Below are 15,000 nucleotides of genomic sequence, written 5' to 3'. Positions count from 1 at the left end.
GGGGAGGGGATAACATAGTGGAGGGGTGGCTGGGGCCAAGTATCATTGGCTTCCGCTCAAACAAGTAATACTTTTCAAAACTTGATTTTCTTCTCTCCGCAAAATCCTCTCCATGATAACACCCACCGTCCCTGTAGGACTTTCGAAGATTCCGACTTGTCCACTGTCAAGCACGTCAAACAACGTATTCATGAAATCCTCCTGGATGTCATAAGGCGGGAACGGAAAAGGGAAAAATACTGGTTTCTTATCTGTTCCGGATTTCAATGTAGGTAACTGTTGTAAGGGTACTTGTTCAACATCATAATTTTCCGCCTTCTTTTCTTTGACAATTCCATAATTCTGTGCCTTTTCCATACCAATCTACTCAAATCAGCTTTGACTTTCGTGTTTTGGTTCCCAAACTTCGCGCTAAAATCTCTCAGCCTCGCTCTGACGAGTAGGCAGCTGACGCAAATTTCCTCTCAGAGTAGAAGTTGGGTTTATTACATGTAGGTTTAGTTTAAGACTTTTAACCCGTCTTCTGCAAAAAAAAAAAATTCTTTCCTCTCGCTTGAAGTCGTCTTCGAATCCTATAATGCAAACGTCTTATTGGCGAGTCAGAATTGATGCTGACCGCCTAAAATGGTTAGTAACTTTGAATGTCCCCTCCCTAACAAAGTGTTTTTTGGAACAAACACACGCTCCTTTCAAGCTCTTATGACTGTTGACAGTTCCTCCTTTTGATCTTGTGATTTTTGCATCAGAAAAGACATCATTTCTGTAATATCCCAAGATCCAGTTGAGTCGAGCAACCTATTTGCCGTGGAGTTTCACCTTAGAGACATGTGTCGATGCGGCCTTAGCTGGCTACCGTTGGTTTTGATGTTCCTTTCTCTTTCAACGTTTGTCGTTACTTACCTTATCTCCTTGCTTCGCCACGACACATCATGGTTTCCCACCATCAGTGACACAGCAGATCATTCGCCAGAAAGCAACGTCTTCGGCCTTCTGTTCAACTTGTGTGCCGCTCTTGGTCTGTTGGTGATTTTTATAAGGTACCTTCAGCTTACACACGATGTGGACTGGAATGAGAGGGACCGACAGCTCTTGCTGATGGTCAACAAAGCAGCCATGGTATTTGGCGTTCTTTCTAACTTTGGAGCTTGCATTGTGGCCAATTTTCAGGTGAGTATGTAATGGGATTTTTACTTTTTTAACCTTTGTCTGTTTTAAAAGATTATCATGACAAACACCATTATAAAAGGAATAAAACTTAAACCAGAATTTCATTGACACCTAAGGTGCGTTCCTTTTAGCAAATCCGGATTCGAATTCACACAATCCGATTTTTGTTTCACCGTTCCATTTATCGGAATCTGAAATGCGATTCGAATCCAAGGAATCCACCCCCAATAGAGCATTTTTTGGATTCAATTTCAATCCGCATTCGGATTCTCCGTTCCTTTATCCATTTCATCGCGCTCACGCGCAATGCTCCTTGGGAATTCATCAATTGCGTCCAACGGATCGAACTCCACAGGTACGTGTTGTGCTGTTGTTTGAGTTTGTTTTCAAACTAATATTTCCGTGGGATAGAAATGAAATTGGTTTTAATTAGTTGAAGTAGCTCGTCATTCATTAACAGAAAAATGCCGTCGTCGATAGATTCTGTGAGCTGGTATCCATCGTCGTCGACTAACTCAAGTCGAGCATTGAAAATTGCCAGCCTTCGAATGCCCGCCATTTTGTTTTCAATATCCGCGGAAGACTAGAGATGAGGCAGGGGGTCTAGGGACGAGGCGGGAATCGGCAGGAAAAATCGTATTTCGGATTTCGTGTTTCATTTTGTACACTGAATCCCTAAAATCTCGATTTTGTTATCCGAATCCGGATTTGCTAAAAGGAACGCACCCATATAATTAAGCTTATCTTTAATTAATTAAATGGTAACAGAGTTATTTAGAGAAGAAGCATGACTACTGACTAAGCCACAGTGACAATGACAACGACTTCTTAAACTCATTATTAATTCATAAGCCAAAAACAAAAGAAATCACTACCGTGAAGGAAGTTTGGATATGTGGTCTTAATTAGCATAAAATTTTGCCAACTTTGATCCCAAATATCTCTTAACCCTTTCACCCCCGTGGGGTTCCTCATTGACGAGTAAAATTGTCTGGCGTTAGACAGAGTAAAATCTATAAGTGACACTCTTGGGAGTGAAAGGGTTAAAATACTGATTCCTTTGAGACGCAATATCAAACACTCGAAAGAGTGTTTCATCAGATATCCAACCACATCAAAATTGGTTAAAAAACTCGGCCTTGGGCCTCGTTTTTCAACTAGCTTCTCAGTGTTTGGATATCCGATGAAATACTCTAAGGCTGCTACCTAACGGTCGCCCGGTCGCCTGGGGTGCCTTACTTGCGAGCGTGGGCGACCATTTGCAAATTTCTGAACGAGTAGCCTGAACAGGCACTTAACTTATCACAAGGTGATTCATCCTCACTTTCAATTAATTAATTCTGGGCACTTGAAAGAATGACTCGGGCTACTAACTGTTAATGTTGGAGGCCTGAAGGGCTCCCGGAAAATTTTCTTAGGCAGCAGCCTTGTACTCGTTCTGGTGTTTGATATATTACATCAATCATCATCATCATCATCATCATCATCATCATCATCATTAAAATAACAATGATAATAATACTAACTATATCTACAGTCAACCTGTGTTTAATGGCCCTGTTTATAGCAGTCACCCGTACAGTCACCAAACAACTTCCCAAAATTACTGTAAAGTTGACATGTATACAGCAGTCACCTGTTTAAAACGGACGCAGTCACCCGAACCCACTATTGCGTTATTATGTACCTGCATATAATGGTCACCAAATTGGGTAACGATTAGGTAATCAAGACAAAATTGTTCATTGCTCACTCAATACAACTACGACAGGGACGGTGCAGCCAGGGGGGCTGAGGGGGGCTTTACCCCCCCCCCCCCCCCCAATTTCAAGCAAAAAATAAAAGTAAGAAGTAAAACATCTGTCATTTTATAATTGATCCACGATTATTTTTTTCATATCTCGTTGAGAATGCTTCCAGGAGCCGGTTGCTTGAAGCCAGGTTAGCACTAACAGGTGGTTAAGAGGTATCAAAACCTATAGGTTTCCATGGTATTTAATGACGGTTAGCGCTAACCAGGCTTTGAGCAACCAACCCCGGAAGAGTTAGAACCTGTGTATACCTAGCAGTGACGCTCTATACAACGGTCGCTTAGTTATTTCCCAAGGGTAACCGTTTGACTATAATCCTCTTCATTCGCAGTTGGACATAAGGCTACAACCGTAGACCACCACTTCTTTCGAACCTGTTCCAACTGTGTTCTATCTCCTTAGCTTCAGCTAGTATTGTCCTACACCACATGGTTTTCGATCTTCCTCAATTCCATTTCCTGTTTCCCGTGGAGAGCAACTTTGGGGATGCGGGCTTGGTTCATCCTGATTATGTGGCTGAGCCATCTAAATTGCCTCTTCTTACTCTCTAGTATTAGAGTGGTTTTCAATATTGAGTGTCGTAAAACAAACACCAACTAAGCAATTACTTCAACCTATTGCAGCACAGGTGCAAACAGCACAATGAACCAATCCAAATTCGTAGCAATTTCATGTAACTTGCTCAAAGTGCAGGGAAAATTGTGAGTGCAAGTTGTGATTCGTTTTGGTTTTCCTTCCTGTTGGTTTATAAACTGAAACAAGACTTTTAAACCAATCGCTAGTCGTAGCAATTGCAATTTTTTCTTATTCACATGCTGTTACACTTGCGTCTTCCTATAGAGTTCAACATTGCTTCTCCCTGTGTTGTCCTTTTTGTAGTGGAGGGGATTGTGTGCCATTTTGACCTTGAAAGCTACACTGGTTGAGACTCGTCTCCCTGGTAGGTTCAACCATAGTGGATGGGTTTCAGGGGAGAGGCCAGATGAAGGACAATACCAGCCTCCAGGTTGAGAGTTTGGCATGGGGTTAACTCCCCCATTCTTTAAAACATCAACCTTTTACAGAAACCACAGGTGCCCCAAGCTGAGGAAAAACCATCAAAAATATAATGGACATGCATGGGAATCCCAATAAACGACCTGAGAAGATGATTTCATGAAAAAATTCTCAATTAAAAAGCCTAACCTTATTGCTATTGTGGGTCGCTTGCTTCCTTCCTCTGTGGTTTTTTTCCAGATTCGACACAAACTGAGCCGGTTGTCAACGGTCATAATAAAATACCGTTGAGTTCAGTTTGGTAACGTTGTCAGGGACGACAAACAAAGACTTGATGCCAAGCCACAAACAAAGACTCGTTGCCAAACCGAACTCAACGGTGACCATGTTGTCTTCAAAGTGTGTGAGGATGTTTTCCATTGTGTTATCGTTTTGCTTGGGACACTAACAGTTGCCTGACATTGCTGGCAGGGCTTCGATTGCGCGGCTAGTGGATTGAAATGAAAGAAAAACCTTTGCCCTTGAATTCTACGGTGGAATTGCAACCGTGGGAACATTTCATCCAGGAATATTTGACTCAATTTGATGGGCTCCTGAGAATTCAGTGTTTTATTAGGACTGTTGAAAACTGAGGAACTGATGATGGCTCAATTCATGTCGAATCTGGAAAAAACCACACAGGAAGGACCCACAATAGCAATAAGGTTAGGCTTTTTAATTGAGAATTTTTTCTTCTCAGGTCATTCATCGGGATTCCTATACAATCCTTCGTAGGCTTTCCCTCTTACTGAGCTTGGGGCACCTGTGCAGAAACTGCACAGAGGAGAACCACAATAATGTTATTCCCTGTATCATTTTACCATCTTTCATATAAAATTTAATGGTAATATGTACTTTTACAGTATAAATTCAACTTGCAAAACCTGTATAAAGCATGTCTGTCACAGTGTCAAAAACCTGGTCAAATATTATTATATTTTTTATCAGCAGTTTGTCACCAATATTCAGGCTTTCAGATAAGTTTGCAAGGCAGGGTGTCATCAAGGAATTCCAGTGGGTCAAATTTCCACAGCTGCCACAAAACCACGAGACTTCACCCCCCCCCCCCCCCCTTTTCTGAAACACTGCAATATTATTAGCCTGTTTCAGTGTTGACATTCTCAAAAATAAAAAACACCTGCTGAAAACCTTGCTGATTTTAGGCTTAATAAAATTACTTTTGTTCACAATTAAACATGAAACAGCAGTGGTGCCCTCCAGTCACATTCCAACGATTTTTTGTTCAAATCCTTGTATTTTTATAGCCTGTAAAACTTTAAAAACTGATGGTTTTTTTTCCATGGGATTTTCAAGTCCAAAATTTTCCATCCTTGTTTGTTCCTTTTTGTTCTAACTTAAACCCTTTGACACCCAAACCGGAAACCCCCAGGAGTGAATGGGTTAACCCTTTCACCCCCGTAGGGTTCCCCATTGATGAGTAAAATCGTCTGGCGTTAGACAGAGTAAAATCTATAAGTGACACTCTTGGGAGTGAAAGGGTTAATCACTCACTGACACCCTTTGACAGCCAAACCGGCCTAAACCTGCCCTGGGAGTCTGTGGGTTAAAAGTTTTGAGAATCGGAGAGCGTATTAATTACTGTAGAAAATTCAGATCTATAGATAGTAGATCTAAGTAAGGGTATACATGAATGAAAACCATGGACAGCATTTAACTTGAAGTATATTTTACATCCTGGTTAGTGACCAAGCCACTGGATAGCATTATACAGCCTTTGATCAACTAGGGTCTGGTGGTATAGATGTATGTCTAGAAATTTCCATTTGTGGTATTCATACTACATTGTACTCTGACTTACTTCCAGTTTATAGGCCATAGGACCCAATCAAATCAATGTAACTTGTTCATGTTTACTGTATGTGGCCATTGAACGAAATGTTTTTGCAGGAAGATGCAGTGGTTGGTGTCCATATTGTTGGTGCAGGAATGGTGTTTCTCTGTGGTATTTTCTACTGCTGGTTACAGTCGTTTATTTCTTACAAGATGAAGTCGTGTGGCCTCATCACCTCCACACTTTTGACCTTACGATTCATCATGGCCATTTTGATGTCAGTCTTTTTTATATCCTGTGTCACAGCAACATCCTATGTAAGCAAAGACTGGTTTCACTACCACACACACCACTCCCATATTTCACATAAATGGAACCCAAAGGACAAGAATTATGTTGACCATGTTGTCGGTGATGTCTCAGAGTGGCTAATGGCTTTGTTGCTCCTGGGTTTCATGGCTACATTCTTTGGCGAGTTCAGATTTGTGAAGATGAAAATCGTTGTTTCAAGGTGTACTCAATATCCTGTGCCACTGGCAACTGGTTCAGGCTCAGATGATGGACTGTACTCATCTCTGTATGTCTAAATTATTGCTATTACCAGTAGTTCTTGAACAACAGCAAAGAAAGAAATTGCTTTCACAGACTTTTTTAGGGTGGTTAGACTTAAAATCCATTTCACAAGGTACAAGTTAGTATTCAATATGATGAGTGTCTCCCATACTGTTAAAATCAGAGGTTTCAGTGTTCATGACCGCATTCTCAATACTCTATAGTGACAAATTATGCAACATGTAAGAATAAGATATGAGTTTCTTTTTGTTTAAATTAGTATAACAATGAAAGCTCAGAAACTTTTTTTTTGTACAAATACCTTCAGACATACAGTGAGTTTTCATTTTTATGGTTGCTTTATGAGAGTTCAACTAAAGAGCATCTCTTTGACAAGACAGTCAAATTTGGTTTTGCACGTAAGCATTAATTTCCTCATAGAAACATTGTGCTACAAAGCAATATTAGCTTAAAAAGTTCAAAGAACATGTTAAAATTAGTCATCTCTATAAGTTTAATGGAAGGAACATAGTTTTTGACTAATTAAAGGGGCTAGGTCACACAATTTTAGGCAATTTCAGCACTGATCAAATAAATGGTCATCGCCCATCACACATCGCCATCGCACATCGTAAGGCGTCTCTCCAGTATGGACACTTTCATGTCCCCTCAAATGTCCTCTTTGGCTTTTAGATCCTCCACCAAAACAAACGGTACATTGCACATTTTGATCCATTTGTTGCACACGCCCAGTACCATTGCATCTGATACATCGCCTCTTTATATTTGCAATGTGGGGGACTTCAATCTCAGTTTCGTGGTCTGCGAACATTTGTGGCGGCTGGACTGGAAGATCCCATAGCAGAGGAGCAGGACCATTGACCGGGCTGTCGATTGGCTGACCTTGGTAAGGTTCAAATTTCCACTCAGTCTTCCTTGATTCACAGAAACTTGTCAGAGAATAATAATAAGCACTGGATAGAAATATGTCCTTGATCACCATTTCCTGCGCTGGCACCTTGCCATAGCAACAGTGCTCACTGACAAGCTGTGGCATGGCATCTCGGGCTTGGTCATCAGTTATCGCTGGGGAATGTTGTAAATGCTGTTCTGGCATCTGTGCTGTCAGTGGTGGTACATATGGCAGAGGAGGTGGGACAAATGAACTGCCAAAGCGAGTATTTTCATAACCAGTGTATTGTGAAAACATGTCCGCTGGAGGAGCTGAGGGAGCTGGGACATTGGCTGTAAAGTACGCTAAACTCCAGATAGCGTGCGAGCAAGCTCTCCGTTGGGGTCAGGGCGCAGAAAAGAATGGGCGGTGAAACGCCCACTCTGCTCTTGGGCGATGTGTGATGACTAAAATATCAAAATAACTGTTCAAAACTACAGAAGAACTCTAACAAAACACAGGGAAGCCAAGAAGGGACATGGATGGACAAAACTGGAGAGGATTGAAATGGATTGAATTTGGGTAAATTTGAAAAACATCGGCCCACCTTTTTTCAAATTTATATCAGTCTATATCAAAATGTCATTTACACAGCTGGAAAATCATTCTCAGTTGTTATGAGGCCGTGAATTTGCAAATGAAAGACTCTTGTTCTGCAAATTTGACGTTTAGAGCTCATAATTAATGAAATTAAACAAAATTACCTAAAATAGCGTGACCTAGCCCCTTTAACCTGTTGACTCCTCAGACATCCTAGGACGTCCCCTTTTGACGAGTAAAATCGTCTGGCATAAGACAGAGTAAAATCTCACTCCCAGGAGGCAATGGGAACTTGAGCTCATTTGTGCAAATTTCTTGGGTGATAGATCAAATTAAAAATTTGCTTGTGGGGTAAAAAATCACAAATAAAGATTCCATCATAAGCTATGAACTAGCATTATGAACTACACCCTGCTAGCAGAGTCTCTCCTTTGCTTTCTCAATTTTGACGATCTCGAGAAAGACTCTGCATGAATTGAGTAAGATCTTTCTTGAGCATCATGCGATGTTGCTAGGAGACAGCGTCCAACCCAGGCCTAATGATGCCTTATAGGTGCCGCCATCTTGATTTTTCATGTTACAGCGTGTTAACATGAGATTTTACTGCCCCATCACTAAAATACGGTTAATGGAACGTGACCATACTAAAAGGGGCTATTCATGTCGCGTTAGTTATCTTCGTGTTCTGTGTAGTCGGTCGTTAAAGGTCATAAAATCAATGGTCTTATTGTAAATAAAATGAGGACATAGAGACTTTGTTCCTAGATCTCAGTTTATAACGTACACCCACATTGGCCAAATCTGTTAAGGCCTCATTCATAACTGTTAAAGAGCACGTGTAATACCTACGCTCATGGTAGAACCTGTACAACTGGCTACTTTAATAGACAGAGTCTAGCTATAAAAGCCTCAGTTAGCTATCCAAGGTTCACTTGACAGTTTGTACCTCCGCAAATGTCATTTATTGCATAAACTGTACGTTATGCAATAAATTATACATTGGTGAAACAGGTAGACGACTAGGTGACCGATTCCGCGAACACCTTCGCGATGTTGAGAAAAATGACAAGGATGCATCTAAGCCAGTCGCTCGTCATTTTAATCTGCCTAACCACTCCAAAAAACACATGGCTATCTGCGGCCTTTCCCTACATCTAGGTACGACGGAAAGCCGCAAGAATCTGGAACAAAAATTCATCTTTCAAATCGGCACCCTTAATCCTCACGGTATTAACGAACGCTTTTCATTTAACTAATATATTCCTATTTTTCACGTTGCCATGTTACCACCAATAGCGTAGCTCCTACTCTACTATAAAAACTACACGTAACCCATAATCCCTTGATTCGCTCTGACGAAGGGCTAACGCTCGAAACGTCAGCTTTTAGAATCTCTGTACAGTGGCCAATTTACATTATCAACTCCGTTGATAAAACCAAAATTTTTGTATGTCTTCTATAGTAAACCAACTAGCTGTTGGCATTTGTTAAAGTTTTTCCCCCTCCCTCCCTCCCTCCCTTTGGAGATGGGTTGGGTTTATCACCTTGCCTTCGTTAAAAATTGGGTCACTTCTGCAAGGTGCGGTTAAGTCTGCGCAGCGACTTCCCCCAAGCTTGTTGGCTCGTTTGCCTTTGTACATTGCTCGCTAACCAATACTCTTCTGATCCAGCACGTGCTGTTTACCAATCAGCTCGTAGTGCTGGGGAGATAAGTGAGGTTGTTCTATATCACGCAATCCGGAAGTCACATAGGCTAACCAGTCGCAAGGCAGTGTTCCCCTCAAAAAACGCCAATACGTCTGCGCCTTACGTTATGCGTTAAAAGCTATGTTGATACCAAGGAACAGTGACATTAAAACCGGTTTTATCACTAAACGGTGTTCACACTGGAAAAACCAGTTTGATGAGAGAAAGCTAGATTGTCTAGTCCAGAAGTTCGGGCTGTGGCGGTGTCAAAGAAATGACACGATTCAGGCAGGGCCTCCCTTTCTCTCCAAAACCCTAGACTTCAAAATTCTCTGCAGGAGCATGCCCCCAGACCCCCCTAGCTCTTTGCGTGCGTACATCTTTAAAATCTCACGCTGCACCCCTGGGAACATACATTTGAATAATTCTAACAGTATTTACTATGTGGCTTAAGAGTTAATTAACTTGTCTAAGGAAATTCAAACACTATGTATTCCACTGTGTGCCATGAAACAAGGACCCAACAGGATAGAGACAAGATTCTCTTTTTATTCCAAACTTCCGCTCGAGTTCCTCCACCACCTTTCCCTCGCCTCCCACAATTTCAATCGATTGTTTCTTGACTTTGTTGTCTCCGAGGTATCTTGAAGTTACAAGTTTATTTCCAGAAAGAGAAATCCGTCCCCAAGGTTTTGCAACAGTGCAAATGCGACTGTGGGTAAATGGTGACTTGGTGTCTGTTTGGTGATACTCTAACATTTCCTGGAAGTCTTCCGTCTTCCTGGGAATCAGATCAAACTTGTAGCGTGTCGCCCACATAGGATCACTAGGGCAAATGAACTTCTCTGCGACCACGTCCTCTCGGCCTAGATCATCAACAATTACCTTCACTTTCTCTTCGTAAAAATAGTAGTCTCCGTCTCTGCGAATTCGATAAATTCCACTTGTTTGTTCCTGAATTTCAGCGAAGCCAGTGAAACGAAGAGGAAGCCAAAAGGAGTCGCCAAAAGCCACATCTGTCAACCACGATTCAAATTCAGTATCCACTATCAAGACTTGATGATCAAAAGGTGGGCCTAAGACCCCTGTCTTCCGGCTATAAACTGAGGCAGCATGTTTCTTGAATTTAAAGCCAAAATAATCAAGAAGATAAGAAAACAAAGTGCTGAGCTCAAGGCAAAATCCTCCGCGATGACGTCGAACAACCTTGTGGAACAGCCAATCTTTAGACAGCGTTATCATTTCCTTTCCATACACACTTAAGTTTTCAAATGGCACTGCTAGAATATGGCACCTATGCAGTTCTACCAAAGCATCGATTGTTGGCTCCATGGGCCCAGCATAATGGATACGAGCTAAATAATCCTCTGCTTCCTCAGCAGTAAATTTCGAAGCCATCTCAAGAAAGGAAGTACGAGAAAAACTAGTACAGCAGTCACGAGGCAGCCTTTGACACCTATTTTCTGATGGAGTTCAACAATGACTGGATCACAAGACGGACTGCAGTTAGAATGCCTTTGGACGCTGGACGCCTTGGATATCACCCGATTCTCGCGAAAGGTACTGGGTATCACCCGACAAAAAGAGTCCCAAAGTACCGGGTATCACCCGACCGTAGTATACTATAGTACGTCCAAAAGTACGTACGCTCGGGCTTGGTTTGGGGATACTGCTCGAACATATTTGTGCTTGTGTTAACCCAGGTTTTTACCATATTTTCGTGATTGTTAGGCACACTTTTTGAAGACTGTTTGACGGAGAAATAAGCTAGATTATTCGTTACTCTTTCCTTCAATCAATTCATTGGGTCGGTAAGTGCTTTCTCTTCGAATTCATGTTTTCCTGTGTTTTCCTTCCTGATTTTCTTGCCTTATTGTCTTACATGATGGAAAAATATCACCGTAATTCATCTTGCATCAAAATGTTGAATTCCATCATTTAATTTTTTGTCAGTTAATAGAGGAGTCGCTTGCAACACCACCGTAGTGTATCGATTTTAATTGATCAGAGTGCTGTTACCTCTTACTTTAAATTACAAACCCATGCTTGAATGCCTTAGTAAAATTATTACACAGTAAATGTACTTCAGCAAGATCTATAACACTTAGACTAGGTTTACACTAGAGGAAATTGTTCCGGATTCGTGATGAATCCGGAACGTTTTAGTACCGGATTAGTTTTGCCGTTTACACAAAAGTGGACGAATCCGACATAAAACCTTTCAGGTGGTCGTGTCTCCGGAGATTTTGAATCCGGAATCTAAAGTGGGAACTTTGAATCCGAAAACCTTTGAATCCGGAAAGTTTTGTCGTGTAAACGATTTCGATCTCGAATCCGGATATTTTTCCGCCTGCGATCTTTTGAGTTTGCGGTAAAACCAAAATGGATCGAGGATCTGGTGCTAACATCTCCGGTTGCCCTATCTTGTTGTTCATACAAGGTGACGAAGTCTTTTCTGATATCTTCATACTTACTTTTAACGCTCTCCCATTCTAAACCTTCATAGTCCTTTTGGGAAGAATATGCACGGACAACACCTAGTAGAAGTTCAACTTTCAACCTCGTTCCCAGGGTCTTCTCGGCTTTCAATATGGCGGCGGGTCTTGAGAATGGAGGGGTAGTTCGAAAGAAACTGTGGTGCTGCGTCGGTGGAGAAGTAGTATACAAAAATTTGGTTTTATCAACGGAGTTCATAATGTAAATTGGCCACCGTACAGAGATTCTAAAAGCTGACGTTTCGAGCGTTAGCCCTTCGTCAGAGCGAATCGAGGGATTATGGGTTACGTGTAGTTTTTATAGTAGAGTAGGAGCTACGCTATTGGTGGTAACATGGCAACGTGAAAAATAGGAATATATTAGTTAAATGAAAAGCGTTCGTTAATACCGTGAGGATTAAGGGTGCCGATTTGAAAGATGAATTTTTGTTCCAGATTCTTGCGGCTTTCCGTCGTACTTAGATGTAGGGAAAGGCCGCAGATAGCCATGTGTTTTTTGGAGTGGTTAGGCAGATTAAAATGGCGAGCGACTGGCTTGGATGCATCCTTGTCATTCTTCTCAACATCGCGAAGGTGTTCGCGGAATCGGTCACCTAGTTGTCTACCTGTCTCACCAATGTATAATTTATTACATAACGTACAGGTTATGCAATAAATGACATTTGCGGAGGTACATGTGAAACGATCGGTGATCGTAACAGATCGCTTAGGTCCCGATATCTTGCTAGTGTTGACAATGAAAAGACAAGTTTTGCATCGTGAGCGCGCGCATTTGAAAGTGCCGGGTTGCTCGTTAGTTTTGAGCGCGCTTCTAACTAAAAAGTTGCCTACGTTTTTGTCGCGTTTGAATGAAATAAGTGGAGGTTGCGAAAAGATTCTACCAGTCTCGGGATGATTTTGGAGTAATTTAAAATTACTAAGAATGATGCTTTTGACTGCGTGATTATGAGGATGGAAAGTGAGGGTGAATGGAATTCTGTCATTCTTATCTTTTTGTGACGTTTGTAGTGATGACTGTCGATCAAATTGTTGGGCGCGATGATGGCCCGCTTTGACCACAGAGACAGGATAGCCACGTTTTTCGAAGAACTGGCACATCTCCTCTGATTTGCTGGAAAAATCAGAGTCATCACTACATAGACGTCGAAGTCTAAGAAATTGAGAATAAGGGATGGAGTTCTTGACATGTGACGGATGTGACGATGAATACAACAAATAACTGTGAGAATCAGTAGGTTTGTAGTGCACACTAGTACATAGCACGTTGCCTCTAATAGAAACTTTGATATCTAGAAAAGCCAATGAAGTTTCCGAAATTTCCCAGGTATATTTAAGAGCCGGATGAAAAGAGTTGACGGAGGTTATAAATTGATCGAGTTCTTCTCTGCTGGATGAAATAGCGCCGATGCAGTCGTCGATGTAGCGGCCGTAGAGTTCAGGTTTGGGGCCGTTGTACTGATTAAAAAATTGGTGTTGAACATATCCTACAAAAAGATTAGCATAGCTAGGTCCCATTCTTGTGCCCATCGCTACACCATTAATTTGTTTGTAATAGTTGCCGGCGAATGAAAAACAGTTAAGCGTTAAAACTAGTTCGGCAAGGCGGAGGAGCGTTTCGGAGCTAGGTTCTTTGACAGTGTGTTGATCGAAAAAGGGTTTAAGTGCTTGAAGACCTTCGCTATTAGGAATGACTGTGTATAGAGATGTAATGTCCATGGTGAAAATAAGTTTGTCTTGGCCGGAGAAATTGAAATCGCGGAAAATTTGTAGTGCGTGTGTACTGTCTTTAAGAGAACCCTGGCACACAGCAGATCACGTGATCAAGATTTGTCCATCGATGGATGGACAAATATGCACATTTTTTCAAAATGGCGGCAAGGAATAAGGTGAGAGAAATCTGGGTACGACAACTGCCAACAAACAAAAGGGAGCTTAAGCAACGACAACGGCGACGGCAACGAGAACGTCATCTCAAAATATAAATTCGCGTTATTGTAATCGCTTCGTTAATATTTCAACTTTTTTAATATGACGGGGGTGTGGTAGTTCCTCAAAAAATGACGCTGGTAGGAACGGCGCTCAATTTAGGGCAGAAAATGAAAATTTATCCTCAAGTAATGACGTTTTCCATAAAACCTAAAATTTGGCTATTTCACGTTGTAGTTTTGCTGACGACGGCAATGAAATGGACAAAAGTGAAAAACACACGTGCAGGGCGTGCAAAGCTATTGTTTTTGCCTACTAAATATGCAAATTTTTGACGTTCTCGTTGCCGTCGCCGTGCAAGTCCTGAACATAAACACTCATCATCTTTAGCAGTTCTTGTCGAATGAGCCCAGGTTTAGGGATAGATCTTTGCTGTTTTATCAAACTGGCTTTTAATCTGCTGTTTTGGAGGCAGTGACAATGGCACGATTTGTTTTATTTGCCTCCACTCCTTAAACTACATTTTTGTTTCCTTTCATTTACTCAAAAACGAATTGTATCTATTTAGACTTCAGGGTGAACTATTTACACAATGAGGGAGAGTGGCCATTCAAAACAGAGTTTGTAATTGAACATCTAACATCTACAGGGATCGAAATTGCGACCAATACAGTCGCATTTGCGACTTAATTTTTCCCTTTGCGACTAAAACATCTGGAGAAGTCGCAAATTTGCGACTTGTTGTCACCTTCGCTCTTTCGAAACAAAAGGGTTAGCAGTTGCCACTTTTGCTGCTACTTTCGCTAAAATAAATAAATAAATAAATAAATAAGAATAAATGACAAAATTGTTTTGTTTCTCGCTGTGAATTTTCTCAGATAGCGTAATTGTAGAGTAATTTAGCTGCGATGTTACGTGCACAGCTCCATTCCTTCGATTATTCGCCACTCTCAGCGGTTTCTTTACACACAAGTATTGCGGGCTCATATTTTTTTGCTAAACCGCTGACAACACAATGCAGCGTGGCGATTTTGCGACTAAAAT

The 15,000-nt window shown here is 41.4% G+C and overlaps 4 protein-coding genes across 5 annotated transcripts in view; 1 reads left to right on the top strand and 3 right to left on the bottom strand.

Moving 5' to 3' along the window:
• LOC137999615 (ATP-dependent DNA helicase DDX11-like) overlaps positions 1 to 405 on the bottom strand; it is a 32,220-nt gene extending 31,815 nt beyond the window's left edge. Inside the window, exon 1 of the mRNA XM_068845436.1 lies at positions 127 to 405. Coding sequence (XP_068701537.1) covers positions 127 to 357 — 231 coding nt within the window. The 5' untranslated portion in view covers positions 358 to 405. The remainder of the gene's footprint in view (positions 1 to 126) is intronic.
• An 81-nt stretch (positions 406 to 486) lies between these two features.
• Positions 487 to 6,939, top strand: LOC137999617 (DNA damage-regulated autophagy modulator protein 2-like). 2 transcript variants are annotated; one of them, XM_068845440.1, is made up of 3 exons: positions 487 to 627; positions 747 to 1,167; positions 5,922 to 6,939. In XM_068845440.1, exons 2-3 carry the CDS (start codon positions 826 to 828, stop codon positions 6,390 to 6,392), a joined length of 813 nt encoding a protein of 270 aa, XP_068701541.1. In that variant the 5' UTR covers positions 487 to 627; positions 747 to 825; the 3' UTR covers positions 6,393 to 6,939. The 2 variants fall into 2 exon arrangements, with proteins under 2 accessions (XP_068701541.1, XP_068701540.1); XM_068845439.1 differs by lacking the exon at positions 487 to 627 and having other exon boundaries at positions 665 to 1,167.
• LOC138000964 (protein SSUH2 homolog) lies at positions 6,935 to 7,567 on the bottom strand. The gene has a single exon (XM_068847633.1). It carries the CDS (start codon positions 7,565 to 7,567, stop codon positions 6,935 to 6,937), a length of 633 nt encoding a protein of 210 aa, XP_068703734.1.
• A 1,036-nt stretch (positions 7,568 to 8,603) lies between these two features.
• LOC137999616 (arylamine N-acetyltransferase, pineal gland isozyme NAT-3-like) lies at positions 8,604 to 11,343 on the bottom strand. The gene has a single exon (XM_068845438.1). The coding sequence runs from the start codon at positions 10,931 to 10,933 to the stop codon at positions 10,022 to 10,024; it is 912 nt and encodes a 303-aa protein (XP_068701539.1). The 5' UTR covers positions 10,934 to 11,343; the 3' UTR covers positions 8,604 to 10,021.
• Positions 11,344 to 15,000: the final 3,657 nt, after the last annotated feature.

Source organism: Montipora foliosa, chromosome 4 (genome assembly GCF_036669935.1).
Source record: "Montipora foliosa isolate CH-2021 chromosome 4, ASM3666993v2, whole genome shotgun sequence".
Lineage (NCBI taxonomy): Eukaryota > Metazoa > Cnidaria > Anthozoa > Scleractinia > Acroporidae > Montipora > Montipora foliosa.
This window is presented reverse-complemented; position numbering and strand designations above follow the sequence as displayed.

Coding starts and splice junctions, on each gene's coding strand:
- LOC137999617 (XM_068845440.1), top strand. CDS start 826: ATGTGTCGATGCGGCCTTAGCTGGCTACCGTTGGTTTTGATGTTCCTT. Junction 1,168..5,921: donor GCATTGTGGCCAATTTTCAG/GTGAGTATGTAA, acceptor ATGTTTTTGCAG/GAAGATGCAGTGGTTGGTGT.
- LOC138000964 (XM_068847633.1), bottom strand. CDS start 7,567: ATGTTTTCACAATACACTGGTTATGAAAATACTCGCTTTGGCAGTTCA.
- LOC137999616 (XM_068845438.1), bottom strand. CDS start 10,933: ATGGCTTCGAAATTTACTGCTGAGGAAGCAGAGGATTATTTAGCTCGT.